The sequence below is a fragment of the Neoarius graeffei genome, chromosome 8 (genome assembly GCF_027579695.1).
Source record: "Neoarius graeffei isolate fNeoGra1 chromosome 8, fNeoGra1.pri, whole genome shotgun sequence".
In the NCBI taxonomy this organism is placed as follows: domain Eukaryota; kingdom Metazoa; phylum Chordata; class Actinopteri; order Siluriformes; family Ariidae; genus Neoarius; species Neoarius graeffei.
The window spans coordinates 92942015-92963067 of record NC_083576.1 but is presented as its reverse complement, the minus strand read 5'-3'; the positions used below and the strand labels follow the sequence as shown (position 1 = coordinate 92963067).

Here is a 21053-nt window from a genome sequence, read left to right as displayed (position 1 = left end):
CTATCACGCCCACGTTCTGTTTTTTTCATCCTTTGCTTTTCATCTCATTGGCTTCAGTTCATCCATTTAATCTATCTATCTGCATGTGCGTGTAAAAGCTGGGTTTCTGTTGCGTTTCATGCACAATGGAAGTGATGTTTTAAATATATCGACAAAACGCGTTTCTTTTGAGTGATGATGTTTGAGTAAAGCTGGTTTTCTCCTCTCGTGTAGCTCTTACACAGCGCTCGCTCTCTCTCTTTCAGAAAGCTTGTTTCCATTTGCTTTTCGTGTCCTATCATGTGACTTAAATGTGAAAAATACATTTCTGTTTCAATTTTGTGAAATATTGCTTTATTGAATTGTCTGAAAAACCTCTTCATGTGAGTGTAGCTTTCTTTTTTTTTTAATTCATGCATTTCCTCGTTTTTAGTTTAGAGTTTCAAATAGTGTATGAAGCAGGTTAATGTTAACACAGCTGTAGTTTATGGAGCTTATAGGTGTGTGTGTGTGTGTGTGTGTGTGTAGTTACAGTCTGGAAGGTTTGGCTGATGAGGATGAGGTGAAGGACCCAGTTGTACGACACGTCACACACTCGTCCACGACGGAGAGAGAGGAGAGAGGATCACTCGCTTCTCTCACTGAGGAGGAGAACGAGAACAACGTGGGGGATAACAGCAGCTTAGACAGCCAGGTATACACACACACACACACACACACACACACACACACACACACAGTTTATTGATTTGTGTTTTCATTGATTAGATAAAACTTTATTGATCCCTTTGGGAGGGTTCGCTCAGGGAAATTAAGAACAGTGAATTGGACAGTGAATAATTAATCATGAAAGGAAAATATAACCCTATCTCTGGAAAACTTCAATTTAATTAAAGTTAAAAAGTAATTATGTAGAAAAATCAGATGAATATTTGTTTATTTTATTTAATTTACCAGATATGAGGCTAATATGTTATCACTTAGCTGTAAAGCTGAGCGAGAGACATTAAAGACTGAGTATCTACAGTTACATGAACCCTAATAATCTGAGAATAATCAGATTCAAGCTCAATTAGAAGGAACCGCTGAGTTCACACTGAGAATTGAATCGGACTGAAACCAGATTGGACTTTTTTAAAACTTTCAGTTTGTAACACGGTGAGACATGATGCTTTTACACTGCTCTCTCTCTTTATTATAGGAGTGTCAGAGTATTTCTTTCTTCATGGATTTATATAAAATATATAGTGTGTGTATGTATGTGTATATATATAATATATATATATATGTGTGTGTGTGTGTGTGATCTTCACAGAGATCAGTTCAGGATGTCGGATATGGTTTCGTTCCTTCTCACACACTCACCAAATCTGTGTCCATGTCAGCGATCAGCCCGAGAGACCTGGATGGTGAGTGTGTGTGTGTGTGTGTGTGTGTGTGTGTGTGTGTGTGTGTGTGTGTGTGTGTGTGTTCGTTCGTTCGTTCGTTTGGTCTTGACTCCACCCTCCTTTTCTTCTCCATGCTGATCTGAGGCTCGACTTCCTCAAAGCATCATGTTTATGGGCATCATTAGAGAAAGAGTGTGTGTGTGTGTGTGTGTGTGTGTGTGTGTGTGTGTAAAGCGATACACACACTCCCGTCTCATCTTCACTCCATGATGCTTTCAGGAAACTCCACCATGAGAAATGCTGCTCTTTATTTTCCTTCCCATATTAAAGGAGTAATTTAACAACAAAAATGTCATCTTTAAATTAAATAAATAAAATTCCTCTACGTTCCGCTCGTTACTGTAAACGTAATCTGCTTCAGTGTGTGAGGTTAACGTCGCTAACGAGGAATCGGAGCCTGTAGCTACAGTTCAGCGCGGTGCAGGTCGCACAGAGCAACCTGAAGTCCGAAATGAAGAGTTTCAGAAACCAGCAAAATAAAAATCAGTTGTTTTAATCTCAGAAACATCAACAGCAGCAGCACGGCTGTGAGACGCTGAACGACTCAAAAGAGCCGAGAGTAAATTTCAAAAAGAAAAGCTAGGAAACTAAACAAGAAAAAGAAGAAAAGCAACAGATGATCAAGAAAAAGCTGCACGAAGGAAGAAAAAAAACAAGAAAGGAGAAAAGTGAGAAGCAAAAGGCAAAGAAAGAAGTAAAAAAGGGAAAAGTTTAAATAAAGAATAGAAGAGAGAAATGGAATGAAAAGGCAGGAAATAAAAAAAACAGAAGGACGGAAGGGAAAAATCAAGCATCGATGAAAAGTAAGAAGGAAAGAACAAGCAACAGAAAGAAAAATTTAAAAAGAAAGAAAGGGGGAGAAGAAAGAGAAAAAAACAATGTAAAAGTGAGCAAAAAGAAAACGAGGGAAAAGGTGAAAAAGCATCAAGAAAGAAAGAGAATGGAAATGAGTTGGAAGGAAAAAGAAAGAAAGAAGGGAGGGAGGGAAGAAACAATATTTTTCAATTCAAACAAAAGAAACACGAGTGTTAAAGAAAAAAAGTAGGTAAGAAACAGTAAAGAATAAAAGTTTCCAAAAAAGAAAGAAAGATTTAATGAAGAAATTAAAGAGTGGAGAACGAAGATCGAAAATCAAACACTGAGAAAAGAACGAAAGAAAAATAGATGGAGGAAGAAGGTGAAGAACAGGAAAGAAGAAAAGAAAGATGATGAATCGGCATCAAGGAAAGAAAAAGTAATGAAGAAAATAAATGGAACGTGAAAAAGAAATAAATGGTAAATTGTTAGCTCCAGACTTCCACTGTGTGTTAGCGACGTTAGCATCGTGGCTAAAGCGAGTCAGCTTGATGGACTTCATTTATGCGAAAGGAAGAATCACCTTCAGTAAATTTTTGGTGAATTATTCCTTTAATTTTTACATTTCTTTAAGGTTTTGATGTTTGTTGCCATGGCGCTGCTGTGACCCTCTGCGTGTCACCTTGTTGTTGTTTTATCCCCCTGTGTGACGTTTATTTATTTATTTATTTATTTATTTATTGAGTTTGGGGTTTTGAGAACTTTTGTTTCCTCTTTTTGATCACTCTGGATATGCCACGCCCCTTTCTCTTTCTCACTCTCTCACACACACACACACACACACATACGAGTGTGCACTAGGGTGTGAACTCACATCCTTACTCGCTCACTAGTCGCCTTCACCTCAGTAACGTGTGATTTGGTCTCTTTCCTGCTCGTCACCATGGAAACCAACAGTGACTGGACGAACTCGACCCAAGCGGCGAATCAGCTTCTCCTTCAGTGTGTTGCCCCGCCCCCCCAAACCTAAACCGCTATTCATTTTCGGCTCTTCATCCAGTGATGAGGAGGAGGCTGGAAGTAAGTAAAAAAAAAAAAAAAGCCCAGAATGCCGAGTGTGGAACGCGAGAACCCTCCTGTTTCCTCTTCACTGTTTACTGTTTGTTTCCTGTTTATTTTTCCCTCATTAACTTTTACTCCGACTTTATTGTTGTGTGTTTTAGTTGGAATGAAATCGTACTTCTCAAGCTGGATGTTAACACAAACATGAATGTGGTGTTTGTTTGTTTGTTTGTTTGTTTGTTTTCCCCCCGAAATCATGGACTCTCTCACAAAGAATGGAGAAGAAAACGATAGATAAAGTTCTGTCACATGCTCAGAATGCACAGTAAATCAGTCGAGGAAAAAAAGAAATGAAGGTGAAGGACAGAAAGAAATGAAGAGAAATAAAAAATGGAAGTCAGGGAAAGAAATCAGAGAACAGAAAATGAAAAATAAACAAACGCGAAAGAAGTGAATTTTTTAAAGAAATCAAATCTGCATTTCAGCAGTTTTTCTTTACACCGTCTTTCACGCCTGATAATTTTATTTATTTATTTTTATTTATTTTTCTTTTTTAGATTTGACGAGTTTATCGAGCTCAGCAGCAGTGTCGCTGGAGTACAGGTACATCCTCCTGCCTCTGTTCCTTTCTTTTTTCTTTATTTTTGTGATTGTGGTGGTGACGTGGGAACTTTCTCTTTGAGCTTAATGTTATTTGTTTTTCTTTCTATAAGTGTTTCTTTTTCTCCTTCTTTTTTGATTTCCTTCTCAGTTCTCATCGTTTTTTTTAATTCTTAATTGCTTAAATTCTTCCTAGACTGTTTTAATCTTTTTTTTTCCTCTCTTAAAGCAACTTTCTTTCTTTCTTTCTTTCTTTCTTTCTTTCTTTCTTTCTTTCTTTCTTTCTTTCTTTATTAAAACTTAAAATCTCAACTTCAAAATTATTTTAATGGCTAATTGACTTGTAATATGGCGAATATCTTGTGTTCCATCCCGACTCCACTCCTGGGACATCAGGACGGATAATAAATGCTCTTGGGTTGGTTGTTTAGTTTTGTTGGTGAGTTTGCATCACTTTGTGTCAGGTTTGGTAAAGTTAATTGAGTTGACTAGCCGTTCTTTATCCGTTAGCTTCTCCCAGCATCAGATACATCCATGTTACTGTGGTTCTGGTTACATTTACATGGTTACATCAACATGTGGTGTAGTGGTTCGCACGGTCGCCTCACAGCAAGAAGGTTCCGTATTCGAACCCAGCGGCCGGCGAGGGCCTTTCTGTGTGGAGTTTGCATGTTCTCCCCGTGTCTGCGTGGGTTTCCTCCGGGTGCTCCGGTTTCCCCCACAGTCCAAAGACATGCAGTTAGGTTAACGTGGGGCGGCCTTGGGCTGAGGTGCCCTTGAGTGAGGTACCGAACCCCTGACTGCTCCCCGGGCGCTCTGGTGTGGCTGCCCACTGCTCTGAGTGTGTGTGTGTGTGTGTGTTCACTGCTTCAGATGGGTTAAATGCAGAGGATGAATCTCACTGTGCTTGAAGTGTGCATGTGACGAATAAAAGTAGTTTCTTATTTTTTTTTGCGGTTATCACTTCCATTACATCTGATGGCATAGTTACAGGAACCATATCGAGTACACACACTGGTGTAAAAGTGTATTACTCTCCATAACTGTAGGGGGAGCTCAGGTGCAAAAAACACCAATTCACACATCATGGGACTTTAGACCCTGAAATCTACATTCTTTTATCTTTTCTGTACTACTGCCTTCTGCTGCTTACTTTTTTCTTTAAAGATGACATTTAATTCTCTCTCTCAGTATATCTGAGGAAGACCCCGCCCCTTTGAGGAGTGACACTGAGGTCAGAGCAACAAAAGTGAGCCGCACCTTCAGCTACCTCAAGAGCAAGATGAGCAAGAAGAGCAAGGTGAGAGTGAGGGATGTGTGTGCGCGTGAGGGGTGCGCGTGAGGGGTGCGCGCGCACGAATGAGGCGTGTGTGCGTGCGCAAATGAGGCGTGTGTGCGTGTGGGGCGCGTGCAAGGGAGTGTGCGGGGCATATGCGAGGGAGTGGGGTGTGAGGGAGTGGGGTGCACGCGAGCAAGGGGGGGTGCGAGTGAGGGATGTGTGTGAGAGTGAGGGGTGGGTGGGTGGGTGTGTGTGAGGGGTGTGTGTGTGTGCGAATGAGGCATGTGTGCGGGGCGTGTGTGAGAGTGGGGTGCGGGGCGTGTGGGGTGCGAGGGAGTGGGGTGTGTGCGTGAGAGTGAGGGGCGTGCGCGCTTGCGAGTGAGGGATGTGTGTGAGATAGTGAGGGGTGTGTGAGAGAGAGAGTGAGTGAGGGGTGTGTGTGAGATAGTGAGGTGTGTGTGTGTGTGTGTGTGTGTGTGAGAGAGAGAGAGAGAGAGCGTGTGAGGGGTGTGTGTGAGATAGTGAGGGGTGTGTGTGTGTGTGTGTGAGGGGTGTGTGTGAGAGAGTGAGGGGTGGGTGTGTGTGTGTGTGTGAGAGTGTGTGAGGGGTGTGTGAGAGTGAGGGGTGTGAGGGGTGAGAGTGCAGGGCGTGGGGGCGCATGCGAGAGACTGAGGGGCGCACGCGTGGGAGGGAGTGAGGGTGTGTGTGTGAGGGGTGTGTGTGTGAGAGAGTGAGTGAGGGGCGTACGAGAGATTGAGGGGCGCGTGCATGCGAGAGAGTGAGGGCCATGTGCGAGAGTGAGGGGTGTCTGCAAGAGAGAGGGAGGGGCGTGTGTGTGTGCGCGCGCGAGAGAGTGAGGTGGGTGAGAGAGTGAGGGGCGTGTGCAAGTGTGGGAGAATGAGGGGGGTGCGCGCACGCGAGAGAGTGAGGGGCGTGAAAACGTGAGAGAGTGAGGGGCGTGCAAACGCGAGAGAGTGAGGGGCGTCTGCGAGGGAGAGTGAGGGGTGTGTGGGAGAGTGAGGGGCGTCTGCGAGGGAGAGTGAGGGGTGTGTGGGAGAGTGAGGGGTGTGTGCGAGGGTCAGAGAGTGAGGGGGTGTGTGCGTGTCAGAGTGAAGGAGGAGTATGCATGTGAGAGTGAGGGAGGGGTGTGCGCAAGGGAGAGTGAGGGAGGGGTGTGTGTGTGAGGGAGGGATGTGTGTGAGCGAGGGGTGAGAGTGAGGGAGGGGTGTGTGCGCATGTGTCAGAGTGTGAGAGAGGGGTGTGTGTGTGTGTGTGAGGGGTGAGAGTGAGGGAGGGGTGTGTGCGAGGGAGAGTGAGGGAGGGGTGTGTGTGTGAGGGAGGGATGTGTGTGAGCGAGGGGTGAGAGTGAGAGAGGGGTGTGTGTGTGTGAGGGAGGGATGTGTGTGAGGGAGGGGTGTGTGTGAGGGAGGGGTGTGTGTGAGGGAGGGGTGAGAGTGAGGGAGGGGTGTGTGTGAGGGAGGGGTGAGAGTGAGGGAGAGTGAGGGAGGGGTGTGTGTGTGTGAGCGAGGGGTGTGTGTGAGCGAGGGGTGTGTGTGAGGGAGGGGTGTGTGTGAGGGAGGGATGTGTGTGAGGGAGGGGTGTGTGTGAGGGAGAGTGAGGGAGGGGTGTGTGTGTGTGTGAGAGGGAGGGATGTGTGTGAGCGAGGGGTGTGTGTGTGAGGGAGGGGTGTGTGTGAGGGAGGGGTGAGAGTGAGGGAGGGGTGTGTGTGTGAGGGAGGGGTGTGTGTGTGAGGGAGGGGTGTGTGTGTGAGGGAGGGGTGAGAGTGAGGGAGGGGTGTGTGTGTGAGGGAGGGATGTGTGTGAGGGAGGGGTGTGTGCGAGGGAGAGTGAGGGATGTGTGTGAGCGAGGGGTGAGAGTGAGGGAGGGGTGTGTGTGTGAGGGAGGGATGTATGTGAGGGAGGGGTGAGAGTGAGGGAGGGATGTGTGTGAGGGAGGGGTGAGAGTGAGGGAGGGGTGAGAGTGAGGGAGGGGTGTGTGTGAGGGAGGGGTGAGAGTGAGGGAGGGGTGAGAGTGAGGGAGGGGTGTGTGTGAGGGAGGGGTGTGTGTGAGGGAGGGGTGAGAGTGAGGGAGGGGTGAGAGTGAGGGAGGGATGTGTGTGAGGGAGGGGTGAGAGTGAGGGAGGGATGTGTGTGAGGGAGGGGTGAGAGTGAGGGAGGGGTGTGTGTGAGGGAGGGGTGTGTGTGAGGGAGGGGTGTGTGTGAGGGAGGGGTGAGAGTGAGGGAGGGGTGAGAGTGAGGGAGGGATGTGTGTGAGGGAGGGGTGAGAGTGAGGGAGGGATGTGTGTGAGGGAGGGATGTGTGTGAGGGAGGGGTGTGAGTGAGGGAGGGGTGAGAGTGAGGGAGGGATGTGTGTGAGGGAGGGGTGAGAGTGAGGGAGGGGTGAGAGTGAGGGAGGGATGTGTGTGAGGGAGGGGTGTGTGTGAGGGAGGGGTGAGAGTGAGGGAGGGGTGAGAGTGAGGGAGGGGTGTGTGTGAGGGAGGGGTGTGTGTGAGGGAGGGGTGAGAGTGAGGGAGGGGTGAGAGTGAGGGAGGGGTGTGTGTGAGGGAGGGGTGTGTGTGAGGGAGGGGTGAGAGTGAGGGAGGGGTGTGTGCGAGGGAGAGTGAGGGAGGGGTGTGTGTGTGTGAGGGAGGGGTGAGAGTGAGGGAGGGGTGTGTGTGTGAGGGAGGGGTGTGTGTGAGGGAGGGGTGAGAGTGAGGGAGGGGTGTGTGTGTGTGAGGGAGGGATGTGTGTGAGGGAGGGGTGTGTGTGAGGGAGGGGTGAGAGTGAGGGAGGGGTGTGTGTGAGGGAGGGGTGAGAGTGAGGGAGGGATGTGTGTGAGGGAGGGGTGAGAGTGAGGGAGGGGTGTGTGCTAGGGAGAGTGAGGGAGGGGTGTGTGCGCGTGTCAGAGTGTGAGAGGGGGTGTGTGTGTGTGAGGGAGGGGTGAGAGGTTCAGAGGTTCACTCTCCTCTGAACTCTAGTGAGAATCAACAAGAGTTTTGACTCACTGCTGGAACAAATCTCGACTCTGAATCAACTCAGGAAGTGAATCAAACATTCCATGTGTTCTGAAAACTTGTGGAAATAAACTGCGCACACACACAAGCGCTCTCTCTCTCTCTCTCTCTCTCTCTCTCTCTCTCTCTGTGTTGTTGTGTGTGTGTGTGTGTGTGTGTGTGTGTGTGTGTGTGTGTGTGTTTGTATAGCTCTGCTGTGTGTTTTGCTGCAAAGACACTCTTGCCGGAAGCAGAAGTATGCTGTGGTTTCTCTGGTGTGCTGCTGAATGCACACACACACACACACACACACACACACACACACTTACAGGAAAAACAAACTCCAGTCACTTCTGGTGGAACCTCCTCTGGATAAAACATCTGTGTGTGTGTGTGTGTGTGTGTGTGTGTGTGTTAAACATGTTAAAGCAGCGTGTTTGTAATCAGAACGTGGGTGATCTGGATTAAAGCGGAAGTGTGTCTTTTAGATGAGTGAGAGCAATAATCTCCACACACACACCATCTTACTTCCTCTGTCTGCATTGGGCAGCTTGCCGTCATGGGAACTACAGTATGTGTGTGTGGTGTGTGTGGTGTGTATGTACAGAGTGTTTATGATGTCCAGGTTGAGCAGGTTTATGCCGCACGGCCAATCGCTGAAATTACCGAGGGGGGAAGAGGTGGGTCATTCAAAGAAACACACACACTCTGCTTGTGTATTTGATTGATGTCTGTCAGTACGAGACGCAGGTTAAATGTTAATGTTTCATTTTCTTTTTTGATCTTTTTTGTGTTCTGTTTGTTTTTCCTTCCTTCTGTTTTACTTTTCCTTTCCATCTTTCTGACTTTCTGAATCTATATTTCTAGTTTGTCTTTATCTTGTGTGTGTATGGGTGTTGAAGTGTTCAGGTGTGTTGAGGGGTGTGTGTGAAGTGTGTGGGGGGTATTGAGGTGTGTGTGTGTGTTGGGGGGTTGAGGGATGCATGTTGGGTGCGTGTGTGTATGGATGTTTAGGTGCATGTGTATTAAAAGAAGCATTTATTTGCCGTGTGTGTTTGTTTTGGTGTTGATGTAATCATTGTATGCATGTTGAGGTGTGTGGGGGGAGTGTTGGTGTGTGTGGGGGGAGTGTTGGTGTGTGTGTCTTGAGGTGTGGGGGGAGTGTTGAGGCGTGTGTTTAGGTGTGTGGGGGGGAGAATTGGTATGTGTCTGTGCGTTGAGGTGTGTGTGGGGGGAGTGTTGGTGTGTGGGGGGAGTGTTGGTGTGTGGGGGGAGTGTTGGGGTGTGTGTATGTTGAAGCGTGTGTGGGGGAGTGTTGGGGTGTGGGGGGAGTGTTGAGGCGTGTGTGGGGGGAGTGTTGGTGTGTGGGGGGAGTGTTGGGGTGTGTGTATGTTGAGGCGTGTGGGGGGGGAGTGTTGGTGTGTGGGGGGAGTGTTGGTGTGTGGGGGGAGTGTTGGGGTGTGTGTATGTTGAAGCGTGTGTGGGGGGAGTGTTGGGGTGTGGGGGGAGTGTTGAGGCGTGTGTGGGGGGGAGTGTTGGTGTGTGGGGGGAGTGTTGGGGTGTGTGTATGTTGAGGCGTGTATGGGGGGAGTGTTGGGGGGTGTGTATGTTGAGTCGTGTGGGGGGGGAGTGTTGGGGTGTGTTGAGTAGAGCTGCAGCTCATTTCATCTCATCTCATTATCTGTAGCCGCTTTATCCTGTTCTACAGGGTCGCAGGCGAGCTGGATCCTATCCCAGCTGACTACGGGTGAAAGGCGGGGTTCACCCTGGACAAGTCGCCAGGTCATCACAGGGCTGACACATAGACACAGACAACCATTCACACTCACATTCACACCTACGCTCAATTTAGAGTCACCAGTTAACCTAACCTGCATGTCTTTGGACTGTGGGGGAAACCGGAGCACCCGGAGGAAACCCACGCGGACACGGGGAGAACATGCAAACTCCGCACAGAAAGGCCCTCGCCGGCCACGGGGCTCGAACCCAGGACCTTCTTGCTGTGAGGCGACAGCGCTAACCACTACACCACCATGCCGCCTGGCTCCAGAACTAAGCCCATTTAATCAACCTTTCTGTGAAACATTTATGATGTACATGAAAAAAAACCCTATGAAATACAACCTATTTGTCCTTAGTTTTATGTTAATAAAAAAGGGGTGTATCCCCTGCAATAGCCCATCTGAGAATAAATAATAAAGTATAAAGGTGCAAAATAGCAATAAATAATTCAAGTATTACTAATAATCCAAATTAAACAGTACAGCTCAGTTTCCAATTGTATCCAGATGAGGTAGGTAGAGTAGAATGCTTGTCTTTGTGCAAGATAGTGAGTGCTTGTCTTAGAGCAATGCGAGAGAGAGAGAAAGATAATTTGTCTTAGTGCATGTGTGTGCAATGTAGGGCTGCAGCTATCGAATATTTTTGGAATCGAGTATTCTGTCGATGAGCATATTTAAAATGCTGTTGGTAAAAACTGCAGCTTCTTCCACAGTGCATTAGGGGCCTGTCCGGACGAAGCTGTCCATGCGCCGCTGTGATGTACTGTGGGGGGAAAAACATTGACTTGTTCAACAAATGCTATAAACTCGCCCAAAAGTAAATCTATATGCTAATGAATGTAGATTTGTCCATCTGTAGCATTTATTATTCCTACCTTATGTATGGGGAAGGCGTGTTTTGAGATGTAACCTGTGTGTGAGTGTCTGTGAGTGTGTGTGAGTATCTGTGTGTGTGTGTGTGTGTGTGTGCGTGTGTGTGTGTGTGTGTGTGTGTGTGTGTGTGAGAAGAGGGATGAATTACATGAGTGAGATTTTGGGGCATTTGCTTTCTTGTTACTTATCATGCCTCATCACTATCGAGGCTGCAAATAATTACAAATACTGTACTCTAACGAGCGATAGTGTTCATATCAGTTAGGAATCGTAAAAATACATTACCTTGTAGAGGCTGCGAGTCCGCTTGGAGAAGTGCAGTTCACGTGAGGATGCTTTCGGTTCAGGTGCTGCAGCAGTGATGAAGTACTGTTATGGTCGGCCAGGTCCGTTTTACAGTGATACACTGCACTGCATTGTCCGCCTTATGAAGCGTAAAATGGTCCCACACTTTAGACATTTTCTGCCTTTTACGCACACCGGTATCTTCGTTTTCCGCCATTGGCAGAGAGCAAATTAAATCGCGCCGCCTTAAATCTTTGAAATGCGCGTCACTTATTACAGTCCATGTGAAACAATGATACCGGAGCTGCGCAGTCGTCTACAAAGCGGGAGTGATACGATAGCAGAGACATTTAAAGTAGACAGACTTTGGTGACATGAATTAAACGAAGCCTGGAGGCAAAGAATTTGCCTCGAACGTTGTTTGTAATCGAATTATTCGAGTTACTCGAATAATTGTTTCAGCCCTATTGAGGTGTGTGGTGGGAGTGTTGGGGTGTGTGTTGAGGTGTGGGGGGAGTGTTGGTGTGTGTTGAGGTGTGTGTGTGTTGGTTTGTGGGGGGAGTGTTGGTGTGTGTTGAGGTGTGGGGGGAGTGTTGGTGTGTGGGGGGAGTGTTGGTGTGTGTCGAGGTGTGTGGGGGGAGTGTTGGTGTGTGTCGAGGTGTGTGGGGGGAGTGTTGGGGTGTGTGTTGAGGTGTGGGGGGGGAAGTGTTGGTGTGTGGGGGGAGTGTTGGTGTGTGGGGGGAGTGTTGGTGTGTGTCGAGGTGTGTGGGGGGAGTGTTGGTGTGTGTCAAGGTGTGTGGGGGGAGTGTTGGTGTGTGTCGAGGTGTGTGGGGGGAGTGTTGCTGTGTGTTGAGGTGTGTGTGTGTGTGTTGGTTTGTGGGGGGAGTGTTGGTGTGTGTTGAGGTGTGTGTGTGTGTTGGTTTGTGGGGGGAGTGTTGGTGTGTGTTGAGGTGTGTGGGGGGAGTGTTGGTGTGTGTTGAGGTGTGTGGGGGGAGTGTTGGTGTGTGGGGGGAGTGTTGGTGTGTGTCGAGGTGTGTGGGGAGAGTGTTGGTGTGTGTTGAGGTGTGGGGGGAGTGTTGGTGTGTGGGGGGAGTGTTGGTGTGTGTTGAGGTGTGTGGGGGGAGTGTTGGTGTGTGGGGGGAGTGTTGGTGTGTGTCGAGGTGTGTGGGGAGAGTGTTGGTGTGTGTTGAGGTGTGTGTGTGTGTGTGTGTGTGTGTGTGTGTGTGTGTGTGTGTGTGTGTGTGTTGGTTTGTGGGGGGAGTGTTGGTGTGTGTGTTGGTGTGTGGGGGGAGTGTTGGTGTGTGGGGGGAGTGTTGGTGTGGGGGGGGAGTGTTGGTGTGTGTGTTGGTTTGTGGGGGGAGTGTTGGTGTGTGGGGGGAGTGTTGGTGTGTGTCGAGGTGTGTGTGGGGAGTGTTGCTGTGTGTCGAGGTGTGTGGGGGGAGTGTTGGTGTGTGTTGAGGTGTGTGTGTGTGTGTGTGTGTTGGTTTGTGGGGGGAGTGTTGGTGTGTGGGGGGAGTGTTGGTGTGTGGGGGGAGTGTTGGTGTGTGTGTTGTTTGTGGGGGGAGTGTTGGTGTGTGGGGGGAGTGTTGGTGTGTGTCGAGGTGTGTGGGGGGAGTGTTGGGGTGTGTGTTGAGGTGTGGGGGGGGAAGTGTTGGTGTGTGGGGGGAGTGTTGGTGTGTGGGGGGAGTGTTGGTGTGTGTCGAGGTGTGTGGGGGGAGTGTTGGTGTGTGTCAAGGTGTGTGGGGGGAGTGTTGGTGTGTGTCGAGGTGTGTGGGGGGAGTGTTGCTGTGTGTTGAGGTGTGTGTGTTGGTTTGTGGGGGGAGTGTTGGTGTGTGTTGAGGTGTGTGTGTGTGTTGGTTTGTGGGGGGAGTGTTGGTGTGTGTTGAGGTGTGTGGGGGGAGTGTTGGTGTGTGTTGAGGTGTGTGGGGGGAGTGTTGGTGTGTGGGGGGAGTGTTGGTGTGTGTCGAGGTGTGTGGGGAGAGTGTTGGTGTGTGTTGAGGTGTGGGGGGAGTGTTGGTGTGTGTTGAGGTGTGTGGGGGGAGTGTTGGTGTGTGGGGGGAGTGTTGGTGTGTGTCGAGGTGTGTGGGGAGAGTGTTGGTGTGTGTTGAGGTGTGTGTGTGTGTGTGTGTGTGTGTGTTGGTTTGTGGGGGGAGTGTTGGTGTGTGTGTTGGTGTGTGGGGGGAGTGTTGGTGTGTGGGGGGAGTGTTGGTGTGTGTGTTGGTTTGTGGGGGGAGTGTTGGTGTGTGGGGGGAGTGTTGGTGTGTGTCGAGGTGTGTGTGGGGAGTGTTGCTGTGTGTCGAGGTGTGTGGGGGGAGTGTTGGTGTGTGTTGAGGTGTGTGTGTGTGTGTGTGTGTGTGTGTGTGTGTGTGTGTGTGTGTGTGTGTGTTGGTTTGTGGGGGGAGTGTTGGTGTGTGGGGGGAGTGTTGGTGTGTGGGGGGAGTGTTGGTGTGTGTGTTGTTTGTGGGGGGAGTGTTGGTGTGTGGGGGGAGTGTTGGTGTGTGTCGAGGTGTGTGGGGGGAGTGTTGGTGTGTGTTGAGGTGTGTGTGTGTTCGTTTGTGGGGGGGGTGTTGGTGTGTGTTGAGGTGTGTGGGGGGAGTGTTGGTGTGTGGGGGGAGTGTTGCTGTGTGTCGAGGTGTGTGGGGGGAGTGTTGGTGTGTGTTGAGGTGTGTGTGTGTTGGTTTGTGGGGGGGGGTGTTGGTGTGTGTTGAGGTGTGTGGGGGGAGTGTTGGTGTGTGGGCGGAGTGTTGGTGTGTGTCGAGGTGTGTGGGGGGAGTGTTGGTGTGTGTCGAGGTGTGTGGGGGGAGTGTTGGTGTGTGTTGAGGTGTGTGTGTGTTGGTTTGTGGGGTGTGTGTGTGGGGAGTGTGTTTTGACGTGTGTGTGTTGGTTTGTGAGGGGAGTGTTGAGGTGGGGTTTGTGTGTGTGTGTTGAAAGAAGACTTTCTTTACTGTGACTGTTTTGCTGTTGATGTGATGTGTGTGTGTGTGTGTGTGTGTGTGTGTGTACACAGGAAAAAGACCGTGACAAGAGTAAAGATGGTAAAGAGAAAGAAAAGAAGAGCTTTAATGGTCATCTGTTTAGCTCCACCCTAACCCCATCCCCCAGCCCCTGTCTGCAATGCAACCGACCAATCAGCATGAAGGATGCTCTCACCTGCACAAGTACGATAAACACACACTTCCTTTCTCTCCAGCTCTCTGTCTCTCTCTCTGTCTTTCACTTTTAACTTCACTTCCGGTGTGTGTGGAACTCTGCTGTAGTTGAGTCTAAGTTCAGATACAATCGGATAACCGTGTGTGCGCGCATGCTGTGACCCAGCTGTGTTAGGGTGGAGGTCTGGGGCGGTGGAGTGATGCAACCTTATGCAAGACTGCCTACACACACACACACACACACATCTGTGCACACAGGCAAATGCACATTCTGTTCTGTTTCTTTTTCCGTCTCATTCTTTCATTTTGTTCTGCTGTTTAACTCTGTAAAGTGTTTCAGGCTTCTTATGGGTTTTTTAAGAACAAAAATAGACTTGTGCCAAGCAGTGAGGCGGAGACAACAAAAATGATATAATACATGAAAGCGGAGTCATAAAAGTAGCAGTAACTGAGGCAGAAGTTTTTAAAAAAGACTTGCAGCAACCAAACACTAGGCAAGAGTAACGAGTGATGCAGCAAACAGGAAATAAGGCAAAAATAACAAAAAGCTGTACACCAAGCAGTAAACTAGGCAACTATAATAATAACCCACACAGAATCAGTAACAGTCAGGACGGTGTGTGTGTGTGTGTGTGTGTATTAAATTAAAACTGAAAACAGTGATTTGTAAATAATCTGTGACCTGTATTTCACTCAAAACAATAAAACGGCACATTATTTGATGTTTTACTCATGAATTTTGTTTTTTCAAAATAAACCCATTTTGATTCTTGCAACACATTTCCGTAAAGTTGTGACAGTAAATCATTCCCCACTTTATAATGTGTATAACGTTCCCGTTCCTTCTCCCAGCACTTAAAAGCTGTTTATGGACTGAAGACTCCGAGTGATGAAGTGGTTCAGGTGTTATTTTCGTCCCGTTCTTCCTGTAAACAGGTCTGAAGGTGTGGAACAGTTCGGGGTCGTCACTGTCATATTTTTCATTTCTAAATTCTCCACACATTCTCTATTGGGGACAGAGGGGACACGCCCTCTTCTTCCACAGCCACGCCTTTGTAATGTGAGCAGAATGTGGTTTTGCATCGTCTTGTTGAAATCTCCCTGGAAAAGACGTCGTCTTGAAGGCAGCAGATGTTGCTCCAAAATCTCAGTGCACTTTTCTGCATTAATGCTCCATCACAGAAGTGTAAGGTACCTTCGCCAAGGGCACTGACCCAACACCATACCATGACACACCCTGGCTTTTGGACTCGTTCCTGCTAACAGTCTGGATGGTCCTTTTCCTCTTCAGAGCACACGGCGTCCATTTCTTCCAAAAAAGACCTGAATACTGATTTGTCTGAGCACAGTACCCGTTCCCACTGTGTGATGGTCCATCCCAGACGCCTCCGAGCCCAGAGAAGTCGACGGCGCTTCTGGACACAGTTAACATAAGGCTTCCTTTATCCACAGTAAAGTTTTAACTGGTGTTTGTGGCTGTAACTCCGTATTATAGCTTGATAAAGGTTCTCCAGAGTGATCCCGAGCCCATGTGGTTCTATCAGCTGTAGATGAATGACGGTTCTTGATGCCGTCTGAGGGATCGGAGATCACGGGGGTTCAGATTAGGCTTGAGCCCTTTACACACTGAAATTCCTCCAGATTCTTTGAATGGTTTAATGATATTCTGCACTGTAGAGGGTGAAATATTCAAATCCCTTCCGATCTTTCTCTGAGGAACATTGTTTTTAAACGTTTCAATAATTTTCTCACCCATTTATTAATAAACTGGAGATCCTCGGCCCGTCTTTACTCCTCAAACACTCGGCCTTTCCTGGAGACTGGTTTTGTCCCAAATCATGATTACAGTCACCTATTTCACATCACATCATTATTTAATTGTTGTACCTCATTACTCGCCCTAAATTGCCCCAACCCAACTTTTTTTGGAATGTGTTGCAGGACTGAAACGTAGGAATAGATGGATATTAACAAATGAAATGAAGTTGATCAATAAAACATAAACCATCTTGTGTTCTACAATTCAGAGTAAATTTAGAAATCACTGCTTTCTTTCTTTTTTTAATTTGTATTTTCCATCCCATCCCAACTTTCTCTGATTCAAGGTTGGAGGGAAGTATAACGAAACTGAACCATGATAAAAATGAGTTTAATATTTTCATTAAATTATCCCTTTTTTTAAATTATTTTAAATAGTTTTCAGAATGTCTCCTCTATTTTAATCCATTTTAGTGACATTAAATAAATTTTTTGCAAAGTATTAAATCATGTCACAATTCCAGTTCTGCTCGTTCCACATGTATCTCACCAATACTGACTTTATCACTGCAAATAAATCTCAATCATCTTCACTCTCTTCGGTTTTATCTTGTTTTTTATGTTCATTTTAATGGTTTCTGCTATAAAAATGCCAAGTACTAAAAAGGGCAAAGGTCACGCTGCTCTGGAAAAGGGTGTGTAAATCCAGTTGCGGTGTCACAAGCCTCCGCTCTCCCACGCTGAAAAGGGAAAATCAGGAAATAAGGAGAAGATTGTGACACAAACCAACGACTCGCTGAACAGAATTTTTTCATTAAAGATTTTGTTGTATTTACAGACTGCAATGTTTACGTCCATAAAGGCTGCAGAGACGGGCTGCCCATGTGCGCTAAAGCCAAGATGAAGGTAAGTTTGTGTGTGTGGGGGGGGTACTTCAGAGATAAATCTACTGACTGCTGCTTTTTGATTCTATAACAAAGAAATGAATTTTTATTTCTGTCACCAGCAACAGACGGTCACTGACTCTGCTCCTCCACCCGGAGCGCTCTCACGAGGAAAATGTAAGGGGTTTTTGTTTTGTTTGTTTGTTTTTTTAAAGCAAAGGGTTGTCTCACACCAAATATTGACTTTGTTTAATTTATTATGGCTTACTGATTGCTATTTATATCCATCCATCCATCCATCCATCCATCCATCCATCCATCCATTATCTGTAGCCGCTTATTTTTAAGCCATTTTTTTCAGCATTTCTTTTCATGTGCCTCAGACTTTTGTACAGAACTGTATGTAAACATCAGAAACAACTTCCTAAAATTGTGATCTTTTCCAGAGATAAAAATGAGTCCTTTTAATGTGACGTGTTTGGCACGTTTGTATCTCTGAGTTGATGTTCGGTCTGATTTAACGTTACGTGACGACTGATATCACACCTGATCTACTTTAACCTGCTTTATGTTGCTGCGGTACGAGCTGTTCTGATTTAAACTAATATTTCACGTTGTGCGTGTTAAAAGATCAGCTCAAACTTGTTTTCCATTGTTGTTCACTGGTATCCCGGATATAGACCCTTTTCAGTCACGTGACCTTCGTAAACGCGACCACCATTTTGGACATGTAGTGGACTTCGGCTCGAATTGGTTTGAATGCGAGGAAGGCGACAAACGGAGAACATACAAGAAAAAGGAGCGAGATGCAGAAAACACCTTCGCTATCCAGCGACGTAGGGCATTTACAGGGCGAGCAGAGGGAGAAATAACAACAGTAACGACACATTAGCAACGCCGTACAGAAATAACGGTTTATGGCACAGAGCCTTTCGGTTCTCGCTCATCTAGCTGCTACAATGACTGCTTAGACTGCAAGAATAATACCTAACACACATTTAAGTATCCGTCGTAAAGACGTGAAACTCGTCGAGTGACGAGTGTGTTCATTGATAAGCTCACGCAATCTAAAAGTAGACATACCATCACACTGCCCTGGCGCTGTGTACAGTTTACCTTCTACGGTTTGTGCACTCACTATTTGCCATTACTTTCTCCAACCCAGTGTTACAGATTACAGGGGACGGCCTGGATTTAAGAGACAAATACATGCTCCTCTTATTTTGAACACTTATTTGTAGGCAGTGCTTAATTTGTAAAGTGGGAGGTCCCGGAGCGCAGAGGATGAGCGGCTCCGGTGCGGAAAAAAAGAGGAGAGGAGAGGGGAGGGGCGCGGCACTGCGCTTCTGGGCATGTTTTGTAATAACACTGCAAATTAAGTTCATCTGCAGATATTTTGTGGATGTCGTTTCATGAGAGAAATCACCAACAAGGCAGATATCAAAATCAGACATTAACACTAAATAAACTTGCATTTTTTAAATTTAATTATTTGGGTTGTTTTTTGTTGTTGTTACATAGTCAAAAGAGGTGTCGGAGCCAACACCCGAGGTTCCGGAGCGCGCTCCAGCTTGCTCCCCCTCAAATTAAGTGCTGTTTGTAGAACACTGCCTCTGATCTGTCCTACAGTCTACCAACAGCAAAGGAACACAACGCTAGCTAATGTCGTTAGCTAATAGCTACTACAGAAGAACAAAGAGGTTACAATGGGTTATTTTAGCCTATTTGGTTACACACTCGCCGCCACAGAATGTTAACAGCAATGTAATGCCTTTTCTGGCTAATTTTATTCGTCTTACCTCCAACAAAGTGGTCACTACACAAGCGCTGGTATGCCGAGGGCTGCCAATCTTTCCTGTTTATGGCCGCTATCCATCTTGTCCGTCGGTCAGCATCTACCGGGATCCGATAAAATGATAACCCTTGCCTTGTTTGTTGATGGTTACTACATCCAGGTGCACAACAATATAGTGGCATGATGGAAGTCTTGCTGAAAATAAACACTTTCTTTGCTGCCGTTCCTCAATGTTGGCTGTGGTAAACTACTGGTAGTACACGTCCAAAATGGCGGCCGCGTTTGTCGTGACGTCACGTGAAAAGGGTCCATAGGATCAATTGTGGTCTCTCTTCTGTTCAGATGCAGAGTTATATTACTGTATTTATAAAACTAAAAACAGTCCTTCAGGTCATGTTAGCTAGCTCTAGCTACAGTGTTATTGCGGTAGTTAATGACTGTTCAGTGTCTTTCAGAGAGAATGGATTGGGCAGGGCTTATTATATATTCTCTTTTAATATAGATTGTATTTGATTGTTTTTCTTTAGAGAAATTCGAAAAAAATCAACAAGGAAATCTACTTTAATTCTGCAGCGAAACAGTCAACCTGTGTGTAGGTTTTCATTTTCCGCCCCGTAGTGGACGTTCATGTTCTGTGCACGTATGAAAACAGACACGTACACACAGTATGTGACGTCTTTACAAAATACGCCATTGTAGAAAAATAAACCAGGCTGGAGTTTGAGTTTTCATTTCTTAAACTTGAAGCACATTTCTATTGGCGTGTTTTGTTTTTTTAATTAATACAGGTTTGTTTTATTTATCTTTGTTTTTAGCAGTTCTTCTCCTCCTGCATGCTGAGCTGTATTTGTAGCCACACCCCCAAACTGACACGCCCATAGTCCTTATTTACTGTACGTTTGTTTATATGAGTGCGGAATATATTCTTCGTTTTCTTTGTTAGTTGTTTACAGTTATCATTGAGAAGCTCGTTATAAGTCTTCCGTTTATATTTATAATTTATAATTGTAGATATTTTTTATTTAATATGCAACATTATAACGGCATGTTTAAATTTCACGTCATTACATGACCGCATTTGTCAGCTTCAAAATTTCAAAATTTTCTTACCTCGAGTGATGAATAAAAAAAAATTTCCAGGAAAATTAGAAAAGCTTTTTTTTCGTGTTTTGTGTCACGATACTGTAGAAGATCGAAGATGCAACGTTGATGGAAGATTCTGGAAAAAGTTCCTTGCTGTATTTTGTTTGTGTTTGTACTTTTGGCCGATGCTACAAATAAATTCATGTTTTTTGTTTGTTGTTGTTGTTGATGTTTAGCCGCATCAGCGCGAGAGCGTCCCTGGTCCACTTTTTTGCTTCCTGAAGACCAGGGGTCTCTTCCTGCCCCGCCTCCTCCCCGGAAAAACCCCACCATCATGCCGTTTAACAGCGGCTCTCTGTCCAAAAGCATCTCCATCAGCAACATCGCAGGGTAACATGCTCACGCACTTTTATTTTTAATTTAAGCATAAGATTCATCTTAACATTTTCTTGTTTTTATTGTAACATTTGATTCACCTGCAGTTCGTCTGATTCTCTGATTATTGCACTTGAGCTTCTTTTGGAAATCAGGGCTTCAGAAAGTGAACATAAAGAGACCCAATCCCACCATCATGGTGTTTCTAGGAGGACGGGGAAACTTCTGTCGACAAGATTCAATTCATTGTTGTAGTTTTTTTTTTTTTTTAAATCTAACTTTAGTTAGCATTAGCATATAGCTGTGTTCATGCTAAACATTCGTGTAGTCCCTGACTGATATTTAATGAATATAACTGAAATTCATCATTAGTTTATATTTTATTATTTAATTAATGTTCTTGTTTTAAGATTTTTTTTTTCCTAATGGTGAGTTCTGACCAAAACTGGCGAGTGTGTCAAAGCGACAGGAAGTTGTTCGTTGTCTGTGTGGTCCAGCGGTGAGTGGTGGAATGATGGTTGGTGGCAGAATAAAGTCAAAGTCCAGCCAAGTTTATGGTAATGAGCTGTGATGCAGTTCAGCAGCAACCAGTCAGAATTTAGAAGTGCTCCACTGTAAAGAATAACAGAGAACAACTGTGTAAATCTGGGTTCTGTTCACACCGTTCCGAGTATGATGGAGGAGAAATTAATAATCGCAGTGGCAGGTTTCTGCATTATTTATAATATGTCTCTGTTTATAGTGAAACTCTGTATTTAAGAGAACATGGTAAAGCATCGACATGATTTTTGATGGCTTTTGCGGCCGTACGAAGACCGTACATACGAACTACATCCGTGTCCCACCACAGGGAACCCAATCATAAGTGCAAGGCAGGGTCTTTCATAAACACGTAACCAGTGAAATGTGCATCTT

General features: G+C 46.3%; 1 protein-coding gene across 2 annotated transcripts in view; it reads left to right on the top strand.

The window, feature by feature from the left end:
* akap13 (A-kinase anchoring protein 13) overlaps positions 1–21053 on the top strand; it is a 160146-nt gene that overhangs the window by 105684 nt on the left and 33409 nt on the right. For both annotated transcript variants that reach the window (XM_060928497.1, XM_060928496.1), the window contains exons 14-21: positions 508–673; positions 1295–1388; positions 3842–3887; positions 5076–5184; positions 14102–14252; positions 16840–16907; positions 17008–17062; positions 20000–20153. In XM_060928497.1, coding sequence (XP_060784480.1) covers positions 508–673; positions 1295–1388; positions 3842–3887; positions 5076–5184; positions 14102–14252; positions 16840–16907; positions 17008–17062; positions 20000–20153 — 843 coding nt within the window. The remainder of the gene's footprint in view (positions 1–507; positions 674–1294; positions 1389–3841; positions 3888–5075; positions 5185–14101; positions 14253–16839; positions 16908–17007; positions 17063–19999; positions 20154–21053) is intronic.